At 40.1% G+C, this 27,624-nt stretch overlaps 1 protein-coding gene across 1 annotated transcript in view; it reads right to left on the bottom strand.

Annotated features, from left to right (window-relative positions):
- The window catches only part of NDFIP2 (Nedd4 family interacting protein 2), a 71,496-nt gene extending 44,917 nt beyond the window's left edge, over positions 1-26,579 (bottom strand). The window contains exon 1 of the mRNA XM_070380647.1: positions 26,229-26,579. Within this exon, the coding sequence (XP_070236748.1) occupies positions 26,229-26,549 (321 nt within the window). The 5' untranslated portion in view covers positions 26,550-26,579. The remainder of the gene's footprint in view (positions 1-26,228) is intronic.
- Between the last annotated feature and the right edge of the window lie 1,045 nt (positions 26,580-27,624).

The raw sequence follows: 27,624 nt of genomic DNA, 5'->3' as shown, positions 1-27,624 counted from the left end.
GTGGCCTGCCATTCCAGTTCTACAAGGATCAAGCCATTAGCTACTGCGGTGGCCCAGGGGCCGCGCACTCTGAGGGGAATTCAGGATGGTGAAAGATGGGGAACTTTCTGTGCTTTGGATGTATAGCCCTTAGACAGTGAAGATACACATCTAAGAAAACATTTCAAATGATCTCAGATTCTTACGTATTCCTATCCACAGAAAAGTACTAAAATCACTCACTTCAGATGTCTGATTTTGTGATGAACAGTAGTAATCTTTTTATGCTTCACTGTAGGGTTTTCCCAGCAAATAAAGCTTATATACATTCTGGTTCCTCCCTTACCCTCTCCTCTTTGAGGAGTTTCTCTAAGCTGAGGGGCCCTCTCTCAGGCTACAGTCCTCAGTAAGGTCCCCAAACTCACAACATGTACATTGTGCGTGTTTATTTCGGTCAACATATCCTATCCAGCGTCAGCAATGATCAGTATAGTGACAATGGCAGCATGCAATGAAAGGTTCCCTTCTGTTTACATAATCAAATTAAATAAGAACATTTCCATAGATTCTCCAAAGAGTTACTTATTTGCATGTGCCAAAGTAAGCCAGCAAATGCAGTACCAGGTCAAGTACAAGCAACCAAACTGGCTAAGGAGCATACTTCATAATAAAGAATTAAATCTCAGATATTAAAGTGTGTGTGTGTGTGTGTATGTTAGCCGCTCAGTCGTGTCTGAATCTTTGCAACCCCATGGACTGTAGCCCACCAGGATTCTCTATCCATGGAATTCTCTAGGCAAGAACACTGGAGTGGGTTGCCATGCTCTTCTCCAGGGGATCTCCCCACTCCAGGGACTGAACCCAGGTCTCCCACATTGCAGGCGGATTCTTTACAGCTTGAGCTACCTGGAAAGCCACATTAAAGTATAGCAATATTGAAGAATCCTTGCAGCACTATTTATTGACTTTTTATACTCTTTTAATTTTGGTGAAATCCTACAGAACCTAACAACTCTGTGGAAAGAAACCTTTATCTAGAATTCAGCAGTTCTTTAAGGATTTCTTTCCTTGCCATTAAAGTCAAACAAAATTGTTATTTTGTACTCTCCTTTTAAAAAACAATAGTATGATCTCTTTCTTATTATATTATTCCTGTCTATAAGCACAAATGGAAAGACGTCCACCAAATGTCAACTTAAGGTATTTTTGGCTACTAAGATTTGGGTGCCTAACTTGCTTCTTTTTCTGTACTTATACTGCCTGTATTTTTAAAAATAGTTATGTATCCCTTTTTATGAAAATAAAAAAATTATTATAAAAACATACTTTAGCCCAGTGATTGGGAAAAGTTTTAAGACTATACTATAAGACTACATCCAAAGAAACTAATCAGAAACAATATTTCTTCATAAAGCTGTTCAACACAGTATTATAATAATGGAAAACTGTAAACATACTATTTATCCAAAATAGAATAAACACTGTTATCAACATAATAGAATACAGCCATTTAAAATGGTGCTTCCAAAGGGGCTTCCCAGGAGGTGCAGTGGTAAAGAACCCACCTGCCAACACCGGCGACACAAGAGACCCGGGTTCAATCCCTGGGTCAGGAAGATCCCCTGAAGGAGGAAATGGCAACCCGTGCCACTATTCTTGCCTGGAAAATCTCATGAGGCTACAAAGAATCAGACAGGACTGAGAGGCCAAAGGATACTTGATGAAACGGGAAATGTTCATGATACAGTGTTAAAGAATTAACAAGACTGTGTGTGTGTGTAAATCATATATTATTCATCTTATTTGAAGTAAGATGAAATGTTAGCAGTTTCAAAATGACTGTTAACAGACAAATGGCTAGCATGGGTGCTTGCAAACTATTCGCTTGGTTTTTTTTTTTTAACTTTTCTGTATTTTTTCTAAGTTCTCTAGAACAGAGATCAAAGAAAGTACGAAACAATTTTTTTTTGTTCTTAATGTAGGACAGCATGTGATACGTTAAAAAGGTTTCCACCTACACTTTAAAGAAACAAGTTTCTACAAGTCAGAAAACTGACATTTGTAAAACTTCTCAATAATACTAAAAAGAAAATCACCACAGACTTTGCATCCACTAAGTAAACTTTTATAATTATTACCCCATTACTGTATTTACAAGAAAGTCACATACATAAACCCAGATACTATGATGTTTGTTATTGTCCATCAACCAGTTAACAGTACTACACATAAAGCAGTATCAGCATGTATCCATTTGAATGTGATGGTATTCTATTTTTTTCTTTATTTATTTTAATTGGAAGCTAATTACTTTACAGTATTGTAGTGGTTTTTGTCATACATTGACATGAATCATCCATGGGTTTACATGTGTTCCTCATCCTGAGCCTCCCTCCCATCTCCCTCCCGATCCCATAAATGTGATGATATTCTAAAGAAATCCATTCTAGAGGTCAAAGTGATTCATGAAGCTTTTTCTTTGTCTCTTTCCCACCTACTACTATTTGCTATTGCTAAGTCACTTCAGTCGTGTCTGACTCTGTGTGACCCCATAGACGGCCCACCAGGCTCCCCCGTCCCTGGGATTCTCCAGGCAAGAACACTGGAGTGGGTTGCCATTTCCTTCTCCAATGCATGAAAGGGAAAAGTGAAAGTGAAGTCGCTCAGTCGTGTCTGACCCTCAACGACCCCATGGACTGCAGCCTTCCAGGCTCCTCTGTCTATGGGATTTTCCAGGCAAGAGTACTGGAGTGGGATGCCATTGCCTTCTCCGCTTTCCCACCTATGACAAGTGTATTCTCCAGGGTGCTCTCTGGCTTTAAATAGTTGTTAATCACGTTATGTATTTGTCTACATAATCTGTGTGTATGTGTTAGTTGCTCAGTCGTGTCCAACTCTATATGACCCTATGGACTTTAGTCTACCAGGTTCCTCTGTCCATGGTATTCTCCAGGCAAGAACACTGGAGTGGGTTTCCATTATCTTCTCCCGGGGAGCTTCCCAACCCAGGGATCAAACCTGGGTCTCCCGCGCTGCAGGTAGACTCTTTACCATCTGAGCCACCACAGTAATACTATCTACTCCTCAGAGCTTCAGTGAGGATGGCACTAGCACTGTCAGCAGCACAACACCAACGTTCCCACTGCTTTATTCTATGGCCTAGCTGAAAAAAAAACTAAAACTCCACAAACTTTCCACCAATGACTCTGAGAAAATGCTCACTAAGCACCCAGCATACCAGCAGTAAACTACTGTGGCAACAACGGTTGTGTCAGTCACTGCTCTTCCACTGCAGCCCTACATATGAAGTGCAGACGGTGCTTCCCCCGTCCAAACCGAACTGCAGAAATCAGGTATGTTCACATCATCTAACCGCTGGATGGCAGGAAAGCGCAAAAAGGATGGGGACTTGTCACAAGGACATAGGAACAGATGGTCAACTCTGAGATCATCTGAGTCTCACAACGATGGTAGCGTGAGTATAATTAACCAAGTTAAAATCCATGAATTTGTACTAACTGAGATGAATAAGTAAACTGGAGGCTACAAATGTTCTTCCTAACAGAATTCTACAGAATAAATGCAGAAGAAACAACAGAATTCAGAAATCACCGTTTGACAACCATCACTGTAAATCTTTCAATAATAACAACCAGGGAGTTCTAAAAATCAATGCATCAAAGTATAATTAAAGGTCCTTTGTAGGGTAGACTATAAAATACTTCATATGAATCTTTCCAAAACATTAATCTAATCCGTAACAAAGAAGATTAAAGAACTGTTCCAGATTAAGGGAGACCAAAAGACACAATAACTAAGAACAACAGCTGATCAGGGACTAAGATCCCAATCTAAAAATAAGTTGCTGGGTTTTTTTCCACAATAAAAGACATTAATAGGGAAGCTGGTAAAATATATTTATAGATTACAGTACCACATTCATGTCACTGACTTTGATAACTGCACATTGGCTTGTAAAAGAATGTCTTTTTTTTTTTTTTTTAAGAAAACATACACTGAAATATTTAGACGTAAACAGATAACATATCTGGCATTTACTTCCAAGTGTTTCAGAAAAATATAGCATGTGTGTATATATACACATATATACAAACAAAATATCACAAGGCATATGTAATATCAACATTTGAGGAAATTATATGAATGGTATACAGGAATCCTTTGTACTAATTTCCCATACTTATAAGTCTAAAATTATTTTAAAATAAAGTTAAAAGTCAAAATGCAATAGGACAAGAAAACAGAAAAAATACATTCCATAAACAGATTAATTTAAAACTCTACAATCCCAGCTTCTAATTTCCACTCTATCACTAGAAACCCATATGAAAAATGATCATATGGTCACTTTTCAAAATGATTTCTCCACATTTCATCAAAACCCTATTTTCCCTGAATGGCATTACATCTCTCCAAAGCCTCTCAAGCAAGAATGTTAATCCTCACCCCACTCCCCCTTATCTGGAAACAAGAAGACAAAGAAAATGTTCTTGGATATAGCCAATACAAGATCAAGCATCTTTCCTGAAGTTCACAATTCCACACAGTCCTCCACACTTCTCTAATCCTGTTCTTATATAAAATTCCACAGGGAGTTAAACTTACAAGCCAGCCCCCTACACCTCCAATACCGTCTCCTCTACCTTAATTCCTACTACAACATAAGATGTATGCACGTTTAAGTTCGTCACTCAGTCACGTTCAACTCTTTGCGACCCCATGGACTGTAGCCCACCAAAATCCTCTGTCCGTGGAATTCTCCAGGCAAGAATACTGGAGAGGGTTGTCATTCCCTTCTCTAGGGGATCTTCATGACCCAGGGGTTGAATCCAGGTCTCCTGCATTGCAGACAGATTCTTTCCTGTCTGAGCCATCAGCTAAACCAACTTAACACTTGAGCTATGAAACAGGAAGTAATAATATTCAAAGTTGCGTGGTCTAGTAACTCCATCAGTTCTCTACTTCCCTGACCTAATGATCATCTAAAATGCTTCTACTAGAAAATACTAGATTTCTACATCTTAATTACTGGTCACAACCTCCTGACCTTTACCTTTTTCACTCCCTTACTTCCACTAAGTTTCTTCCTTGGGCCCTCCACTCACTGTCACCTGGTTTCACTCTCTATCCTACGTGTGGCAGCCTGGACTATAAAGTGAAAAACTCGAATGACACTCACCCTCTATTTCCTAGCTCCCCTATCCTCTGCCACATCTACCCCACTGAGACTCAATTTGAGGTGAGTCTGTCTACTATCTTCAGGTAGGAGGGAAGCAAATCCCATAACTGTATAGATGGGTACCGTAAAAATTTAGTTTCCAATTCCAGCAAGGCCGTCAGAACTAGTCATCACCATGGCAGGTGTTTCAGCTCACCACTCTTCTAGCCCCCACTTCCAACCATGGAACTCTTGGTCAAAATTTTTGCTTCCTACTTCACAAAGGAAAACAGGATTTCAAGCAAAAACTCCTTCAATTTCTCTCCCATGTAGCTCTAAATTTAGCACATGGCTTCCGTTTATATTCTTTACTCCTAAATGTGAGATTACCACAGAGAAAAGATCCTGTCTCCCAAAGGATTGGTTTGTTTTTTTTTACATTATGTCTCTTCTTCCTTTTCTCCAGTAACTTCTTTCTCTCTGCCCACATGTATATTCTATTCACACCATACTTAGGAAAAAAACCTGTTCCCAGCTAAAATTTAAATTTCTATCTCATGCTTTTTGAGCTACTTCCATCTTATACTTCTTTTCCTTTAGTGACAAACATCCTATAAGAAAAACAAAATTTGGTGCACTTCTAATTCTCATTTCCTCCTGAATCCATTAGCATCTGGCTTTTGCTCAAATAGTTCTTGCTAAGAACAATGACCTTCTTCCTAATTGTTAGGTCCAAAAACCCACTCATTCTATCAAAAATCTTGAATACAACTGTCCCTGGATAACCTGGTATTCCAGGATCCTCACTCCCATGGTGCAGATACTCAAATCCTATATAAAATGGCACAATAAGAGTCCAGCCTCCGTATCTGAGGATTTCAGAACCAAAGAACATGGAGGGGGTACTATGTGCATTCAACACAGTTGAGTGTAGTTCTAATTGGTTCGTCTTTGGCTTAGGAGATCAGCCCTGGGATTTCTTTGGAAGGAATGATGCTAAAGCTGAAACTCCAGTACTTTGGCCACCTCATGCGAAGAGTTGACTCATTGGAAAAGACTCTGATGCTGGGAGGGATTGGGGGCAGGAGGAGAAGGGGACAACAGAGGATGAGATGGCTGGATGGCATCACTGACTCGATGGACGTGAGTCTCAGTGAACTCCAGGAGTTGGTGATGGACATGGAGGCCTGGTGTGCTGAGATTCATGGGGTCACAAAGAGTCAGACATGACTGAGCGACTGAACTGAACTGAACTGAACTGGCTTCTAGAGAAGTATTTCCTCTGGTTTTCCTCCTATCTTTGACTATTCACTGCTTCTTTTCTAAGGGTCCTTATTTTCTTCTGCCAACTTTAAAGAGTCTTAGCAAAAATTGAATCCAGAGCCGTGGATACTGCCTATTACACACTGAGGAAGATAGTCTGATGGGAAAAAAAATCTAAATTTAAGATATAGATTTACGACCTCCTGTATAATCCTGACTGGGTTTTTTAGACTTGCCTTCTTTCTGTGATTCATTCATTTTCATTCAGTTATTAGTCACTCAACCAATAGTTACTAAATGCCTACTACAGTATGTCTGAGATACTAAACTGGATGTAGGAAATATGTGCAAATCCCAACCCATCAGTCCCTAGAACTTCTAACAACTAGGAGTTCTGACACAAGAGCATAATTCAACATGACCAGAGCAGCCACACAGGGCATTAAAATAAAAAGTTTGCATATTCTACCACAGGTAAATTAGGGAGCCAAGATCAGCAAGGACCGGGCCTGAAATACCAGCCTTCTTCAGAGCAAGTTTCATTCTTTCCTCAACTGAAACAGAGAAACTAATAGCAGAACTCTCAGCCAAAACTAAATACAGTAATATCAATTACCTAGACATGCTGCTGGTGGTGAGTCATCCAGGAAGCAGAGCAAATGCCAAGATGCCACTGCCAGAGACAGCTAAAAGGACTCATCCATTAAAGCGCTACCTGCCAAAGCAAAGCCTCAAAAGCTGGCTGATAAATATGAATATGTGATCTGAATAACTTCATGCTATCAAAAGCCAAACACATACACACACATACTCTCTCTCTCAAAAAGTTGGTAATTATGTGCTCCTGAACTGATTCACCTTATATAATTCCTTATTTGTGTAAATGATACTTATTCTCATATTACAATGATTATTATAATGCTACAGTTCTAAGGTATTTATCAATTAAAAAAAGAGAAGAAACTATTTCAACAAGATTTTCCACAACACTGACATTTTCTAGTAAAAATGTACACACACATGAATTCATTACTGCAAAGATGTACAAGACCAAAATACGTTATAAACTGTGCCACTGAAAAAACCAGAGAGAAAATCCTATCCCAAGAGGAATTGGATAGGTGATTCTTTATGGCACACAAATTCTGTCAGCAAAGCCATCTCAGCACACAAACAAAAAACTCACCATTTATTTTGGAGGGGAAAACCTCTGGTAAACTAAAATTTTAACTTTACCTTTTGAAAGACCAGATTTTGGTTTAAAGAGAAACCTGAGTTAGCATAAGTAAAACATTGATAAAGATGGGCCTAAAATATTTCACTAGACACTACAGTAATTTTGCTTTCAATTAATAAGTCAACAAAAATTACTGTGTAGGACAACATCATGTACCAAAAAGCGAATTGGGACAGACAGTTCTAAGACTGTCCTCAACCACCTACACTGGGCTAAGGATATGAAACATACTGGTTAAGTACAAAGGCTTCGGAATCAACTTTTTAAGACTCAAACCTAGGCTCCGACACTTACCAACTCTGTGACCTACTTGGGCATTTTTATCATCTACAAAATGGGAGTCTATTTCTCTTACAGAGCTTTCATATAGGATTACAAAAGTTAACACCTATAAACACTTAAAATAAAGCCTGACATAGTAAAGGTCCAATAAATGTTACTTTTTAAAAAACGTAACAAAACAAAGGCACTTTACTTATAGCATCTACCCTACTTCCTACAATAACCCTCTGAGATGAGTATACTGGAACAAACTTTAAACAACTGAACTGACACGCCTCGTTGGGGCAAAGACAAGATTCAGACTCAGGTTTTACTGTCTCTAAATTCAGATTTTCTATTTCAAAATGCCTCAAATAAAAACTCACAGGTAGTAATCTACTCTGCCACAGCATTACCCTCATGAGTACTTCTGATTCTAATTCAAGTACACACACACACACACACACACACTCCACCACCACCACACCATACACATCTTTGAATCCACCCATCTACTTCTCTTTAATGCTACTAATTATCTAATTACCTAATCCAAGCTACCAGGATTGCCTACCTAAACTACTGCCATAGCTTCCTAAATAAATGGCAGACCCTGACACTTGGGAGACCCCCCAATGAAAAGGCTGGCTCACTAAGAAATGACACAATCCTGGTTGAACAAGTCAAGAAACACAAACACAGCTTATAGAATATAAATAAGCAAAGAAAGAACACCCAAATTTAAAGAAAACCTCTCACATGAAAGAAAAACAAACAAAAATAATAGGAAGAAAAGTTAACGCAGGGAGTAGAAAAACAAAAACCTCACAAATCTATAGTTGGCTCAAGTTCCAGCATGGCAGGCCTCCTCCGGGACAGCCCTCCCATGGACAGGCACTACAAACTTGAAGTATAAAAAAGAACTATCTGAACATTCTGAAATCTAAGGAAAATAGGGATTTGGAGGGAAATTAAACCTTGGAGAAGCAACCTGCACAAAGGAGAGTGTTTCCTTTCTGTTCATTTTGTAGCCTTGCTGTGAGGCAGAACCACAGTTGTGGCGAGGCACCTTGGCTGGGGCTACTAAACCCCCAATAGAACCCTTGCTATTTCCATCCAGAGGAAGTGAGGAACAAACGGAGCCCAGGCAGGCCAGGAAGTGAGGGGAAATCACCACTCTTCGAACCATGCATGTGCAGGACTGAACTAAAATAGATGAATGAGGGCCTAAGGAATTAAGCTTAGATCTGAACCACTACACACAGAATGAGAGACAGTACTTAAAATCTGAAGCTGGACTGACTGCTTCTAAAACAAAATACGTACGTTTTCCAGAGGATCATAGCAAAACACTCAGAAGATCCAGGATAAAATCCAAAGTTACTAGAAATAAAAAATATTAAGGAATATAAATCACTCTCCAGGGAAAAGACAATCAAGAGATGCCAATCCCAGGATGATTCAGATTATAGTTACTATGTGCATGTGCACTAAGTCACTTCAGTTGTGTCCGACTCCATGCAACCCTATGGACTGCAGCCCACCAGGCTCCTCTGTCCATGGGGATTCTCCAGGTGAGAATACTGAACTGGATTACCATGCCCTCCCCTCCAGGGGATCTTCTTGACCCAGGGATGAAAGCTGCATCTCTTACGTCTAACCTATGTTGGCAGGTAGGTTCTTTACCACTAGCACCACATACAAAGATTTTAAAGCTGGTATTACAATTATGTTTTGGGAAATAAAGCAATATCACCTTGAAACCAATAAAATGACAGGGAATCTCAGAAGGTTCTATTTCTGCTTTATTGACTATGCCAAAGCCTTTGACTGTGTGGATCACAATAAACTGTGGAAAATTCTGAAAGAGATGGGAATAAAAGACCACCTGATCTGCCTCTTGAGAAATGTGTATGCAGGTCAGGAAGCAACAGTTAGAACTGGACATGGAACAACAGACTGGTTCCAAATAGGAAAAGGAGTACGTCAAGGCTGTATATTGTCACCCTGCTTATTTAATCTATATGCAGAGTACATCATGAGAAATTCTGGGCTGGAGGAAGCACAAGCTGGAATCAAGACTGCCGAGAGAAATAACAATAACCTCAGATATGCAGATGACACCACCTTTATGGCAGAAAGTGAAGAACAACTAAAGAGCCTCCTGATGAAAGTGAAAGAGGAGAGTGAAAAAGTTGGCTTAAAGCTCAACATTCAGAAAACGAAGATCATGGCATCTGGTCCCATCACTTCATGGGAAATAGATGGGCAAACAGTGGAAACAGTGGCTGACTTTATTTTTCTGGGCTCCAAAATCACTGCAGATGGTGACTGCAGCCATGAAATTAAAAGACGCTTACTCCTTGGAAGGAAAGTTATGACCAACCTAGATAGCATATTGAAAAGCAGAGACATTACTTTGCCAACAAAGGTCTGTCTAGTCAAGGCTACAGTTTTTCCAGTGGTCATGTATGGATGTGAGAGTTGGACTATAAAGAAGGCTGAGCGCCGAAGAATTGATGCTTTTGAACTGTGGTGTTAGAGAAGACTCTTGAGAACTCCCTTGGACTGTGAGGAGATCCAACCAGTCCATCCTAAAGGAGATCAGTCCTGGGTGTTCATTGGAAGAACTGATGTTGAAGCTGAAACTCCACTACTTTGGCCACATGATGCGAAGAGCTGACTCACTAGAAAAGACCCTGATGCCGGGAAAGATTGAGGGCAGAAGGAGAAGGGGACGACAGAGGATGAGATGGTTGGATGGCATCACCAACTCAGTGCACATGGGTTTGTGTGGACTCCGGAAGTTGGTGATGGACAGGGAGGCCTGGCGTGCTGCGATTCATGGGGTCGCAAAGAGTCAGACACGACTGAGCGACTGAACTGAACTGAACTGAACTCAGAAGATAAATAGAAAACAAAAAATTGAACCAAATAAAAACTTTAGACTGGAAAAATTAAATACATGAAACAAAAAATTCACTGGATGGGATCCACAGCACAAAGAAAGAGTGAATTTAAATTGACTTAGACAATTCATCCATTCTAAAGAACAGAAAAGAAAAAGAATAGAAAAAATAAATATGCTAACAGAGTCACAAGAACTCTAAACCTTTAAAAGGTGTAGAAACCAAATAACTTCAAACTCACAGAAAAACAGGAAAAAGAAACTGAAGAAATAATGTCCATAACTCATCAAAGTAATGAAAGGAGTAAATTAACAAATTAAACTTCAGTGAGACTAAAGCAGAACAAATTCAAAGAAAATTACACCTAGACAGATCATAATAGAACTTCTAAAAATCAAAGACAGGGACTTTCCTGGCAGTTCAGTGGTTAAGACTCTCCACTTCCAATGCAGTGGGGCAAGAGTTCCATCCCTGGTCAGGGAACTAATACCCTACATGCTGCAAGGTGCAGCCAAAATCGAAAAAAATAAATAAAAAATCAAAGATAGAAATTAATGGAGCAGCCTGAAAAACAATATATTACATACAGAGAAACAAGGATTCAAATAACTACAGGTTTGTCATCAGAAACCACGATCATCGCAAGAAAATTGAACAAAATCTTAAAGGGCTGAAAGAAAACAAACTCAGTCAGGAATTTTCTGTTCCCAAAATATGTATCTATAGGGAGTTCCCTGGTGGCCTAGTGGCTAGGAACACACACTTTCACTGCCATGGCCTGGGTTCAAATCCTGGTTAGGGGGCTGAGATCCCACAAGCTGAGATCTGACATTTATACAACACTATATCCAACAACTGAAGAATATACATTCTTTTCAAGTGCACATAATATATCACCAAGGTAATATACTGGGCCATAAAACAAGTCTCAATAAATTTAAAAGGAATCAGACCACAGTGAATGTGGTCTATTACCACACACACACACAAAAAATTAGAAAATCTTATAAAGACTATATGAAAATCCCAAATAAATGGAAATCAAATGGAATTCAAGATATAGACGATCCAACACAGCAAAGTGAGGAAGAGTCTTGGTATGACAGCTGTGTGCCAGGCCTAAAAGAACAAATATTAATAGTTAGAAACTGGAGGATGGAGGGCTCTAGGAAGAAAGTCTTCAAAGAACAAAATAAAGGAACTAATACCTATCCAATCCATGTGATCAAGCCAAAAACACAGCTGAAAAGCAAATTCTGAAAAATGACAGAAGATCTGTAAAGAATTAACCACAGATACACAAAGGGGTGGGGGTAAGGGATAAATGAGAGGAGCTTGGGATTAACACATACACACTACTATGCATAAAATAGGTAAACAGCAAGGACCTGTTGCATAGCACAAGGAACTATACTCAATATCCTGAATGCAGCTATATACACAACCAAATAACCTTGCTGTATACTTAAAACTACCACAGTACTGTAAATTAACTACATCTCAATAAAAATAAATAAACAATGAAGACATAAAAACTAGGCAACCCTATGAAAAATTTTAAAAATTATACACAGCACACCACTTTGACTCACTAGTGAACAATGCTTTCATAGTCATAAAATGTAAATACTAATTATCGACTTAACCAAATGTTAGGAGCCTTTCACACATTTGCTCTTCCCAATAATTCTATCTACTATTAGTAAGGGAAGTAGCTACACTATATCCTTACTTTACTGGTGAGGAAGCGGCACAGAGAAGTTATGTAATCAGCTCAAGGGTACAGTGCTTTAAGGGAGAAGCCAAGATGTGAACCTATGAGGTGAGACTACAGAGATGATCTGGGAAGAAAAAGTAGGTCATGGAAGAAACCGAAGCAGAACAAACAAATCAAGTAGTAGCTTAATATCATTGCATTAAAAATACAAAGTTAAATAACCAAAGCAGCTAAAACAGTTAAAGACTGTGTTCTTTTGAGGAGAAGCTTGGAGGACCAGGCCTGGGAAAGGAGGACTGATGTTCCTCATTGTCTTTTTCTACTCTAGCTTTTGAAACTGTATGCTTGCATTGTTTTGATTTTAAAAAACATATGCTGGTCAAAGAAAACTCACTCACAAGCTGAATCCAGCCCACTGAAAGATTACACAGTTTTGGGATATCGACAATCGGCTGGCCAGTGACTACCAGGTTCTTCCTATACCAGTCAAGCCCAGCAGTATCGCCATGTCTGGTATGGCCATCAATAAAAGGAAAGCAACCATAATGAAAGTTCCGTTTCCCAGCTTTTAACTCAGCTGATAATGTTTATACGTAAGAGAATAAAATCTGTCCTCCAAGCTTTGCTGAAAACCCCTAAACAGATCCTCCCTCGGGCAGTCTTCTGTAAAATGAGGTGGTTGAAGAAAATAATCCCTGCTTTCACAATATCTGGAAACATTTTCCTTCTGTCCATAAGTAAACCAAAGAATCTAACCATGGTTAATTATTTGCAAATGCAAGTCACCAGTCAGATGAGGAATTATGTAAAACTACCAGAATTCATCTAAACAGATTTCTCTGCACTATTCTAAAAACAAAGTATATACTCTAATTATGGACATCCAAAATATCACTGTATGGGCTGGGCAATATAATGTCACTTTTACATAAAAGAACTCTGGAAATCTATTCACTTTATAAATATACCAGTAATCTCATGGATATACTTGAATTCATTCAGAAATAGCATGTTTATTTCAATAAGCATTTACAATGCACTATATAATGGGCCCAGAACTACACTATATACTATTATAAATAAGACAGACCTAAGCCCTAATTCGCATTGAGTTTACAAAATGCATACCATGGAGCAAAGACTGTGATAAGAGCACAGTGTTAAAAGCATACAGTGAATCTGGTAGGAAAGGGAGGAAATGGAGCTGGGGAGGCAGAGGAAGAGGGAAGGTTTTCTGGAGAAAAGAACATCTAAACAGATTTGGATAAAGAATAGAAATTCATCCTGGAAGAAGAAGAATGAAAAGAGAAAAGGGCAATAATATGTTCCAAAGCCAGAAGGCAAGGGGAGCATGGTGTGGAGTGGTGGCCGGCAAGGTGCAAGGTAAGAAAACAAAAACATTAGCGTTCAAAACACGCACGTGTGCAGTGCAGGAACAAATAAAGCAGACAGAAGTTAACAGGGACTCATACTGTTCTCTAAGGTTACAAACAAAAATTTTAAAGGGTCGAGTATTATTTCAAGTGCTCATCCTTCCCCTTTTGGGGAAATCACACAAAAAGTCACCCCGACATAAGTGAACACTCTACCCAAATGAGAACAAATGTGCTTTGAAACTACTGGGTTTCTTCAGTCTAGCATCCAACAGGCCACAAGTCCCAAGAGCCTCAAAATTCATAAAGAAGTAAAACTATCCAGTTTATTTCCTTATTCTCAAAGCCTCTGCCAAACAGCCCAATTTCTTTACATAATGTAATGGGTAATTCTGGAGAAACACCACAGAGAACCTAAACCACAGCACATTCCTAAACTTTTAAAATATTAAAGTACTGATGTTCAAATCTTAAAAGCAGGCAAGTCAAAACCCTGAAATAAATCTGATAGTAAACCTCAGACTACTGCAGCATTTCCCAACTTGCACTTGGCATGTCTTTAACAAGAATCTTACCCACACCTTAATTCCAGCTAAGTGACCAAACTTTTGGAAGAAACCGTAACACGAAAACACAGACGATGATTTATAATCACATGATAGATAGGCTGGCCCTAACTACAATGCTCTTTTGAGTAAATTTACATTTAATAAGGTCAGCAGAATGTATTCCATAGTTATTTAAGCTTAAGTCAGGCCTCCGCATGTAGAATATATATAAACTTTTAAAACAATATATTATTAATACACATACAATCAGTGTTTTAGCATGTAGATGTGACATTAAAGAAAGAATAAAAAGAAAATACTCTGTAAGTAGTCAATATAAGACAGATAAGGAAAATAAAAGCAGTACCCACTATTCCACAGTCAGTGAAGGTACTAAGCAGAGCCACTGCGCACGGCTCCATGAGTTCCTTACTGAACAACCCTAGGGGGCCAATCGAGTGTGTGTGCACGCGTGCATGCAGAGAAGGAGTGGGGGAAGGGAGAGGAAAAGAAACACCTAACACTACGCAGCATATGTTAACCAATCGCGTGTGTGTGCACGTGTGCATGTAGAGAAGGAGTGGGGGAAGGGAGAGGAAAAGAGACACGTAACACTAAGCAGCATATGTTAAGCTAGAAGGTCATGCAAAACACACACACACAACCTGAGAGAGTCCAAGTCTCGGCAGCATGAAAAAAACAAAAGAATTCTTATAAAAATGAGAATCAGAATAAAAACACAGACACAAGGTTTTGAATCTATGGAACTGGTCTTGAGCTAACACCAATCACTCAGTCATTCTTATCAGATACTTCCTAACTGCCTACCGTATGCCAGATACTGACAGATATCAGTCAGTCAGTTCAGTCGTTCAGTCGTGTCCAACTCTTTGCGACCCCACGGACTGCAGCACCCCAGGTTTCCCTGTTCTTCACCAACTCCCGGAGCTTACTCAAACTCATGGCCATGAGTCAGTGATGCCAGACATGGCCATGAACAAAACAGATCTGTCTTTGTGAAGCTTATACACGGTGGGGGTGGGGGAGGCAGAAATTAAACAAATAAATATTTGAAAATATCAGGTGGTGACAAGTACCACAGAAAAAAAATGAAACAGAAAATGAGAGTACTGGGAAGGCGGTCCTGTGTTTTAAATGGCCTCAATGATGTGACCATTCTAACAGAATGAAGATTCTATGAGACATGAGAAACTTAGTCTCTGCTTTTTTCACAGGAAATGTTATATTGTAATTGGGGTCTCCACACCAATTCTAGTGATAGACCAGGTGCTTGCCTGATTACCAGTTACAAGAAGTAAGTGATGCAAAACAACTTTACCACAGTTCCTAAGGGTTTAGTTCAAGACTGAATGAAATAATAATCTGTCAGAAGCATCCTGCAACATGCCCAAACTTAAGGCCTTTACGAGGTACATTCCTCTTTCACCTACATCGAGGGTGGGCAAATTACAGCTAGCAAGCCAAATTCAGCCTACCATCTGTTTTTGTAAATAAAGTTTTCTTAGAACATAGCCATGTTAACTTGCTTATATATTAAGCTGGATACTTTGCACTGAAACAGCCAATCTGGTACCCAACTGTGACAGAAACCACATGACCTGGAAAGCCTAAAATACTTACTATCTGGTCCTTTACAGAACGTGTGCTGACCACTAGACCAGACCACCACCACTACTATCCTCACAGTAAAATGCCTTTCAGGGGTGTCTTTAGGAGCACGTGACCAGGGCAGTCACATGGACCCAGCCAGTGGAGAGCCTCATGCTTGGGGCTTAATGCTCCATGGTCACCTTTAAATTCTTTAAGAAGAAAAAAACCTCCTTTCTTTCATTCTTTATTCAGCTGCATTGGGAGCCCGTGTGCCACAACTACGGAAGCCCAAGTCCGTGAAGTGCAACAGACGCTCCCACAGGAATCTGGGCTGGATTTATGGCTGCTTTAACCAATAGATAGAAAGTGAAAGTAAAGTCGCTCAGTCGTGTCCGACTCTTTGCAACCCCATGGATTGTAGCCTACCAGGCTTCTCCGTCCATCAGATTTTCCAGGCAAGGGTACTGGAGTGGGTTGCCATTTCCTTCTCCAGGAGATCTTCCTGACCCAGGGACTGAACCCGGGTCTCCTGAATTGTATGCAGACACTTTACCGTCTGAGCCACCAGGGAAGTCTCTTAACCAACAGAATGCAGCACAAATGACATTCTGGAGTTCTAAGTCCAAGCCTTAAGAGGAATGGCAGCTTCGTTTTCCCTTCTGTGATGTGAAAGGCCACAGTCACACTGGGAGGGAGCATGAAGAGGACACACACAGAGGAGAACTGAAATGATCAACGGTCAAAGCTGAGCTTCCAGTCATTAGGCACCATCAACGGCTAGTGAAGGGAGTAAGAGTCATCTTGAATATTCCAATCCAATCAGGTCCCCAAATGGCTGGAGCCCCAGTTAACAGCCCATGGAGCAGAAGAACCGCTCTACTGATCACAGCCAAATTGAAACATAATAAAATGCTTGTTTTGAGTAGTTTGTTATGAAACAATATAAAACTAAAGCATCAAGATTTGAATACCAGATCCATCACACCTGGATTCATACACATGCCTATTATTTAACCTCTTTATGTCTCAATTTTCTCCATCTGCAAAATGAGGATCATGACGTTATCTATTTCACAGAACTATTCTAAAGAATAAACATGCTCTTAAGTGTAAAAGCACACAGCGGAGTTCTCAGCATATTCTTGATATAACACAAAAAAATATTATTGTTCTAAAATATTATTGCTACTTCATTATTGATAAAATGTATTATTTATTCCAGCATCCTGCTTCACTTTCTTTAAACCACCTATTACTATCTGAAATTATGCTTACTTATTTACCTGCCTTTCCTCCAACAAAGTATGAGCCATGAGACAAGAACTGTCTTGTTCACCAGTACCTAAAACAGAATTTGGCAGATAGAGATACTTTAAAATTAATATTGAATAAATGAGTTATAGGACCTTGGTTTCATAGTTAATCAATAATGATATCTAAAAACTGCTCCCATGCTTTAAGTATTAATCTGACAAGAGGTGCTCAAAACATACAACATGCACATATGCTATCTATAATGTTATTTTTAGGACATAATCCCAATGCAATTACTTGTGACTGCACAAACACTACACCATTATTAGCTCATGGAATGCTCAAATATGCGTAAGTGATGGCTAGCATCTGATTCAGCATTGTTCAGGCGTTCTAAGGTTGCTCACTTGTTTGTATAATTTTTTTAAATGAGTTGTACTCAAGCAAACTAATGACACACTCTTAGCCACTATTGCTACATGCACAGAAACAGCCAGAGAAACTTTAATGTGGGGTCTGTCCAAAAACAAACTACCCTGGCAACACAAATTAAACCTGGTTTTAAACACACCTGAGTGTGCATTTCCTCACAGTTTTTTTTTTTAAGTTTAAAATCTATATTAAAGAGGCAATAAAAATCAGACATTCCCAGAACCCCGAAGCACCTTAGAAGGTACACAAAGAAGCACAAAAACACGATTCAGAATAACAAGTTCTCTGACACTGTGATTCTCAACTTTCCTTCTGCCGTGATGGAGAGATGACATATCCATGAAACTCACCCTGCCTCCTCTTCCAATTATAATTTCATAGGAGTTTTTACATTTAGGAACAGAATTTTATAGAGCAAAAGAAACCACAGGGTTTTGGCACAGAACTTTAGATGAGAAACAAACACATGTGAAGTCAGGGAAGCATGAGAGAAGATATTAGGGTCGAAGCTAATAAGAAGTATGTCCTGCCGGACTTCAGTGGTTATTGCATAAAAATTAAGCGGGAGGGGGAGATTGCTAAGATGCAGCACTGTATAGGTATGGCAAGGTCTAGTCAAGGAATCTGCACGTTAAAAACCTAAATTTAGGGGCTTCCCTGGTCGTTCAGTGGTAACGAGTCTGCCTGCCAATGCAGGGGATACGGATTCGATTCCTGGTCTGGGAAGATCCCACGTGCCACCGAGTAACTGAGCCCGTGTGCTACAACTACTGAAGCTCACGTGCCTACAGTCCGTTCTCCCAAGGAGAGAAGCCACTGCAGTGAGAAGCTGGAGCACCACAACTAGAGAAAAGTCCACATATTAACAAAGACCCTGCACAACCAAAAGTAAGCAATTTTTTAAAAAGACTTATTAAAAAAAGAACACAAATTTATACTTCAAAATCCAGTAAGCCTACTAAAATGGCTAAAAGTATAAAGTCTGAAAACATCAAAATTTTGGCAAGGTGGTGAAACAGCCAAAGCTTCTATACATTGGTGGTCTAAGTGTAAAATGGTACACGTGGAAATGGAACACAGACTTGGAAAAAAGTCTGGTGATGTCTCATAAAATTAAGCATACATCTACCTATTACCCAGTAATTTCACCGAAGAGAAATGAAAACATATAACCACAGAAAGATCGCATTAGAAGATTCCTAACCGCTTTAACTGTAATAGCCAAAAACTGGAAACAACCCAAATGTCGATCAACAGAGCAATGGAGAAACAAACAGTCATACATGTCCATACAATGAAACACCATCAACAATACAAAGGGATGCACCAATACACACAGTAACATGGATCAAGCTCCTGAACAGCATGCAGAGTGAAAGAAGCTTGGTAGACCATATGCTGTGTGATTCTAGAATTAGGGAAATCTAATTTGAAGTGAAAAACAAAAGAGCATAACAATCACCTGGTGGGTATGAATCAACAGGGAAGAGTCACAAGTGAACTTTTCTATGATGACAGCAATGTTCTGTCCCAATGGTCAGTAAACTTTTGCCATAGAGGGCAGAAAGGCAATTATGTCAGGCTTTCTGGGCTCTACCTCAAAAGCCAATTCTGCCACTGTAAATGAATGACACAGCTGCACCACCATAACACTTTATTTACAAAACAAGGGTTAGAATGTAGTTTGCTGGTCCCTGCTCTATATATTAAAAGTGGTTTGGGTTACACAAATATGTATGTACTTGTCAAAACTCATCTAATAGGCCACGGAAGATCTGTGCATTTCGCTATATGTCAATTTTATACAAAAACCAAAAAGCAACAGTTAACTGTAGGCTAATGATAAGCATGTGGTTTTCAGTGAGGTACACCGATATCTGCAACTTATTCTGAAAGCTCAAAAAATAAGATGGATACAGTAACACAAATACTAAATTGCCAACATCCGCTGGATCTCAAAAAAGCAAGAGAATTCCAGAAAATATCTATTTCTGCTTTATTGACTATGCCAAAGCCTTTGACTGTATGGATCACAATAAACTGTGGAAAATTCTGAAAGAGATGGGAATAAAAGACCACCTGACTTGCCTTTTGAGAAACCTGTATACAGGTCAGGAAGCAACAGTTAGAACTGGACATGGAACAAGACTGGCTCCAAATAGGAAAAGGAGTATGTCAAGGCTGTATATTGTCACCCTGCTTATTTAACTTATATGCAGAGTACATCATGAGAAATGCTGGACTGGAAGAAGCACAAGCTGGAATCAAGATTGCCGGGAAAAATATCAATAACCTCAGATATGCAGATGGCACCACCCTTATGGCAGAAAGTGAAGAAGAACTAAAGAGCCTCTTGATGAAAGTGAAAGAGGAGAGTGAAAAAGTGGGCTTAAAGCTCAACATTTAGAAAACTGAATTTGCCATCACTTCATGGCAAATAGATGAGGAAACAGTAGAAACGGTGGCTGACTTTATTTTTCTTGGCTTCAAAATCACTGCAGATGGTGACTGCAGCCATGAAATTAAAAGACGCTTACTCCTTGGAAGGAAAGCTATGACCAACCTAGACAGCATATTAAAAAAGCAGAGGCATTACTTTGCCAACAAAGGTCCGTCTAGTCAAGGCTACGGTTTTCCCAGTGGTCATGTATGGATGTGAGAGCTGGACTATAAAGAAGGCTGAGGGCCGAAGAATTGATGCTTTTGAACTGTGGTGTTGGAGAAGACTCTTGAGAGTCCCTTGGACTGCAAGGAGATCCAACCAGTCCATCCTAAAGGAAATCAGTCCTGAATATTCATTGGAAGGACTGATGTTGAAGCTGAAACTAAAATACTTTGGCCACCTGATGCAAAGAGCTGACTCATTTGAAAATACCCTGATGCTGGGAAAGATTGAGTGCAGGAGAAGGGGATGACAGAGGATGAGATGGTTGGATGGCATCACCGACTCAATGGACATGGGTTTGTGTGGACTCTGGGAGTTGGTGATGGACAGGGAGGCCTGGCAGGCTGCACATCATGGTGTCACAAAGAGTCGGACACGACTGAGCGACTGAATTGAACTGAGAAATGTAGGCCCAACAACTGGTATATGGTATATGGAAGTTAGCTGTACAATTCTTTCAACTTTTGAATATATTTGAAAGTTTTTGTTTTGTTTTTGGCTGCATTGTGTGGTCTGTGGGATCTTAGTTCACTGACCAGACATCAAACCCATGCCCCGAGAAGTGGAATCACAGAGTCCTAACCAATGGACCACCAGGGAAGTCCCTGAAAGTTTTCATATTAAACTGGGCGGTGGGGGAGATTCAATGAGGCCACTGAAGATTTTTAAGCAAGGAAATGAAAATCAAATTTATATTCTACAATTCATGCAGTGCAAGCATATACCGAAGGATGATTAGATGAAGGAAGAAAGTTCTAAGCAGGCTATTACAACAGTCCATGCCATAGAAGATATCAACATTTGAAGAGTAAGTACAAAGTGAGTTCATGGAGAGAAGAAAAATCAGGGCAGTCAGTGCTTAGTTGCTCAATCACGTCCAACTCTTTGCGACCCCATGGACTGTGGCCCACCAGGCTCTTCTGTCCATGGGATTTTCCAGGCAAGAACACTGGTGTGGGTTACCATATCCTCCTCCAGGGGATATTCCTGACCCAGGGATCAAACCTACATCTCCTCTGCCTCCTGCACTGCAGGCGGAGGAGAGAGCTCCTTCATTTCAGGAATGAGGAAGGAGTTTCAAGGAAAAGTTCACAATGTCAACATAAAAGAACTTAAGCATGAAAAGAACGAAAAGTACCTAGATTAAGCAATGGACCCTGATGATGTAAAAGAGGTGTGGGAAGAATGTAGATCAGATAAAAGATATTAGTAAGTTCAAAGGAAACAAACAAGTGACAAGTAATCTGGCTGGGACAAGAGAGGAAGGAAAAACTGAAACATAAAGTAAAAGACTGAAATATTTCTTTTAAATCTGAAACAAAAGTACATGGCTGCACCTAAAAGCCACAGCTCACCCAGAACCTGTACTCTTGGCTCAGGCAGCCAGCTGGGGGTCTGACTGTCCTTGCACATTTTTACTGCGTGTGACAGTCTGCAAAGCTTGTCCATTTCACCATACTGCGAGGATTCTTCTAATAAGTCACACAGGCAACAAAGAAGGTCAAGGTGACCACAGCTGACAACTGCCTCTCAGGGAGACGTAAACTAGCTTGTTTGTTGTTTGCTATAATGCCTGCAGCTTGCTTAAAAAAAAAAAGTGCTGGCCCCTTGGTCCTGAGCTCCTTAGCTGTGATCTACTATGTGCATCCATCTAGACCCATCATCCTCATGGGACCTGGTTACAAGGAAAGACAGCACAAACAGGCTGACATTCATGAGTGTGCAGTGCTGTGACTAGTAATGTCACTTGTTTCTGACCTGGGAGTCTCCTGTTTGTCTGCCAGCAACCATGAAACATTAACAGACTAATTGTCAGCTTGTAAATATGGCAAAATCAAATCTTAAGATTTTTCAGAGTTCTTGACATGGACAACAAAGAGCTAGTTGATTTTCATGTTGCTAAATAAGAGACAAAAACACAGACACCAGCAAAAACTACAATTTATGTAACATTTTATAGTTTATTTACCTTGCATTATTCATAATATTTATTATATATCCATCTCTACACTATATTTTATACATATATTACATTATATAATTCTCATAATAATCCTAATGAGGTAGGTACTAATATGAGGAAACTGAGGCTTTAAGATGTTAGATAACTAAGCCAAGGTCTCACAAATTGTAATCAACACAACCTAACTATAGGCTCAGATGACATTAAAGATGTGAGGGTTTTCTTTAATCATTAATAGTCAACCTCCTTCCCAGCTGATTTATCAAGAGCAACTCTAATTCACCATATGTTAGAGCAAAGCATCTATATCATAGTACGAATACTCCATTCTTATAGAAAACTAACATTTTGGAAATGTTAATAGAATCAAAGTTGTCTCTCATCAAAGTTGTCTCTAAAAATCTGTGGTTTAGGAAGAGCTAGGTTAAACAAATTCAAACCATTGTCTTCAGGGCAGAAGCTCTCACAGTTTTAATATACAAATATATGTTCTTCCAGGTGGCGCTAATGGTAAAGAACCTGCCTGCCAATGCAGGAGATTTAAAAGGCCTGGGGTTTGATCCCTGGGTCAGGGAAGATCCCATGGAGAAGGCAATGGCAACCTACTCCAAAACCCTTGCCTGGAGAATGCCATGGACAGAGGAGTCCCACAGGCTACAGTCCATAGGGTCACAAAGAGTCAGACATAACTGAAGCGACTTAGCACACACATATGCTAATATGTATTCTATTTCTTCTAAAACCATCTATTATCTTCATTCTGAATGCTCGCTCCAGTTTGGAAAACTACTGCTGCAATCAACAGTGCCAATTTAACTTGTGCACAGAATACCTTTGAAAACTTAGCAGTCAGCTTGGTGGTTCAAGTACACAAGTCCTTTAAAATAGAGAACATCAAAGTCAGAATGTGGCATAACAGCTCCAAGCCAAGTCAACTACTTCACAGTCTGGCACCACTGCCCATTTCCTACCAAACAAAAGTCAGCTTCCCATAACACAATGGAACTACATGGCTTTTTCTGAAATTAGAAGGGTAACAAGGCAAGGTTTTTATATGTTTAGCTCTGTACATTGTAAACACTGTTTTACTGAACAAAATTTAGACACTTAACGATGGAGCAGAGATCACAGAAAAAGTAGTTTTCACATAAAGCTTGTGAATTCGTTAACAACAGTAAGTCATTCTGATGGTCCTAGGCATCACCATTAACTCATCTGTTCATGGGATTCTCCAAGCAAGAATACTGAAGTGGGTAGCCATCCCCTTTTCTAGGGGATCTTTCTGACCCAAGGATGGAACCTGAGTCTCCCAAATAGCAGGCAGATTCTTTACCATCTGAGCCACCAGGGAAGCCCCAATTATCAATACGGAAAACTAAATTTTAACTCTATGAATAAGTGGAAAATTAACATCGTATATACCATTTCGCCACCAAGCATATTTTCCTGTCTTCTACTTAGTCATCTCTAAACATTTGACAACTGAAACTGCTCATTGCTCCGTTGTTATTAATCATTCCAGAGTTTTCACAAAAGCCAGCCACACAACAGTTGTGTTAGTTACACAAGCCAGAGCTGTAGACTGGTCCCTAGCTTACTGCCAACCAAATCAGCTGCCTTTTTTTTTTCCCCTTGCCCTCTGTTCTGAAGGAATACCTCCACCCATTCAAAGTCTGCATAGGACACATCTCTAATGGGGGGTGAGGGGTCAGGGGTGTGGGGAATATACCAAGATAAAGTTATTGATCAGGCCATTCTCAACAAAACCAAGAGCTATTCTAGACAGATGAAATTACCATGTAATTACATAGGAACTGGAATTAAAATCTTAATTGTACTAAGATTCTCAAACACTTCACCTTACAAGGAAGGTGATATCCTACCTACTTGAATCAAGAAGTATCTTTAGAAGGGCAGATTTTTGCCCTCTGCTCTGAAAGATTGCCTCCACCCATTCAAAGTCTATGTGGGGCACATATCCACCTAGGGAAAAAAAAGGGCAATAAAATATCATACTGTCCACTATTTTGAAAGGAGTTGTAGAGAAAAAGTATCTTCAAGATCACAGAGCAATTTCCAACATTTTGGTTTTAGGAATTCTTAAAAATAACAATTAACCATAGCTACTGAAAGCAAATGTGACATTATAATAAATTACTTTAAAGCATAGTTACGTCAGTTAATAATGTTTTGAGTAGGGATCTGTATATGAGAACATGGTTGATTCTTATAAGCAAAACCCCAAAGAGAAAGAATTTGAATCGGCTAACACTATTAAAGGGAAACAAATAGGAAAATGAAAGAAAAGTGATTAGAGAAAAGAAATAAACCCACTGGTAACAATATTCAATATTTTATTTTTACTAACATCTGCAAAAATAGGAATATGCCTTAAAAAAAGAAAACAAACCATCAAAAGTGTATACACTAACAACTTGAAAAATGTCTTCCCATACTGGCAGCAATATTTTCCAAACCATTCTGAAAATACTGATGAATTTTTACAGAATTCAGATCAATAACTTTATTGTGGTATACCCCCCACACCCCATTTTACAGAATTCCAAATGAACATACAACATTTGGAGGTTTTACTGGATGTAAACCAGATGAAACTGATGCATAATGAGTTTTTATCTTAAAATATACATATATATATACCACAAAACTACATACATTGGGATTTTAACTTTCAGGACCCTTCATATTTGTCAAAGTACACTTATTAATAGAAATTCTTAGTTCACAATAAGTCTCACCTGTGTAAATAGATTTGAAATATGAAATCTGCACTAACATATCTAGATTTGTAAATCTTACAAACAGTACTGTCAATTGTACCATCGGTGCTCCATAATTAACGTTTTTCTCCTTTCCCTCAGAAAATAGGCTTAACTAAATTACCACCTCAAAGTTTACAGAATAACATGCTACCTAGCTGCAAGGAAATAGTCAACTACAGCTGAGTCCATTTTTAAACAGGGTTTACCTAAGACTCTCCAATGACACCATCGGAATTAGTGTCAGAAGAAAAATATATACTAGAAAAACGGACACGGGAAAACACAGAGGGGCACTTTTCACTCATTTCAACTTACAAAGGATTAATATGGTTAAATTGGAAAACCTTGTACTTAAAGAAAATTAATTTTTCAAACACGATGAGCATTTTTAGGAAAACTTCCTGTTTCCCCTCCCACCAATTAAAAAAAAAAATAGGAAAAAAAAAGTCGTTTTTCTAATAAAAACAGAAAAGGCCAAAATGACAAGGTTAACTAGGACTAAGAAATAGATAGATCAGCCCCACGACTTTCTCTACAGTTGCGCAATTTTTAAACCCACACTTTTTTTTTTTAAGCCAAATCCACATCCCCCCCCACCTAGTGCTTACCTCTCCCTCCTTCCCACCCACTCCATCTATGACGAAGATCACCTTCCCAGCAGGTGTGTTAACTCATTTCCAGTACACAATCCACTGGAAAATCTCTGAAGTAACTGGGTCAGGGCATGACGAAATGATCGAGAAAGTGAGAAATAAAAGAGATATAAGTTCTAAAAGGAGGCGGGGGGCGATGTCTAACAGCGGAAGGATAAGGACCTAAAAGACGACCTGGGTCTAGAAAGAAGGGTCTCAAAGGATCCACAGGCAGGCTCCAATACAAGAGATGTGAAGGAAGCACGGTCCTGCCAGAAGAGCCAAAAACAAATCATCCAACATGCCCCACCGGGGATAACCGGTGGAAAGGGGCTCTGGAATCCACGGGGGGCGGAGGGGTGGGGGGACAATCCCGGGGTTCCGGGAGGCGCAGGAGGCCGGGGCTGGGGACAGAAACTCACCACCTGGTAGCGGCCAGTCCCCGCCTGGTGGTGATCCATCCTGCCCGGCTCGGGGTCCGGCTTCCGAGTGGGTGAGTCCCCTCGGCACTCAGCCCCCTCGGCCACCCCCTTCAACGACGTCGTCGCCTCAGCGACTCTTCCGCCTCTGTTTCTGCGGCCGCGATCGCCCGGCCGGGCCGCCTCACTTTCCGTCGCTGCCGCAGAAGCCGCGGAAACCTCCGCGTCGGCCGCAGCTTGGGGGCGAAGCTCCGGGGCGCCGCGCGCGCTACTGAGCATGCTCGGGATGGTCGCGCATGCTCGCTGGGTCCTCCGGCGTCCCATCCGCGTCGCGAGGGGGGGGTTTGCTGGGTGGGATGAAATGGAAAAGTCAGGCAAGTCCAGGGGAGCGATCTAGGTTGTCAGCCTGTCGGGAGTGGGTGGTGGCTAAAGGAGCGGAGAAAAAAAATTATCACCGTCCTTGATTGGTCTTTTCAGTCCGAAGGGTTGCTTGCAGGCAGAGTCACGTTGTCGAGGATAAAAGAGACGCATTCCAGGAACACTTGAGGACAGGTCACCGTGTTTCCTCACACGTCTTGTTATCCACCCAGCCTAGAACAATGCTAGGACACTCCTAAAAGACTTATTCAAAAACCATTAGTGAGTTAAGAGATATCATTTTAGGTTGTTTTGTTTGTCCCCTTCTTGCTAATAAGAGATTTAAGAGTCCAACAAGGAGTCTTCAGCCATACTCATGTATCTCGCCGAGGAAAGGAGCCCCTAGAGCACTAGGTTACTGAAAGGATACAAGAAGATAATGAAATAATATAGGACTCTTCTAGGGTCATATTCACATCAGTAATTCCAAAGGGTTTAACAGTAAAGATTCGCTTTGTGTGCAGTAAGACGATCTCAATAACCGGTTAACCACACTTGACCTACCGTGTGTATCTCCCACCAGACACAAAGCATGTTTCTCTAGCAAGTAAAAGAATATGATGGGGCGGCGTACTCTTTAACCCAAAGAGTTTCGATACACTGAAAACTATGATCCCACGTGATTTGGCTCAGTTGTCTTTTCTATTTTACTTCCCTCCTGAATCCCCAAAGGAGATTCCCTGCAATGAAAAAGGCTAGTGGGTGCGCCTCATCACCTAGTTAAAAACAGCAAAAATACAACAAGGAGAGACATTCATTGAGAGAGCAACTGAAAAATGTAAGCCTTCCCCGTTGTTTTATTCAAGGCATTGATCAGTTCTTGGTATTTCTGCCATCTTGACACATCTAGTGGTGGAAAGTATTAATAGGCTGATACAATAAGAGGCAACGATAATGTCATACTTAAATGTCTTTAACCTTTCTTTGTGCTTAGTTGCTCAGTCGCTGAGTCCTGTCCCACTTATTGTGATCCCATGGACTT

The sequence above is a fragment of the Bos mutus genome, chromosome 12 (genome assembly GCF_027580195.1).
Source record: "Bos mutus isolate GX-2022 chromosome 12, NWIPB_WYAK_1.1, whole genome shotgun sequence".
Lineage (NCBI taxonomy): Eukaryota > Metazoa > Chordata > Mammalia > Artiodactyla > Bovidae > Bos > Bos mutus.
The sequence above is the reverse complement of the archived record's forward strand: the minus strand, read 5'-3'. Positions and strand labels throughout refer to the sequence as shown.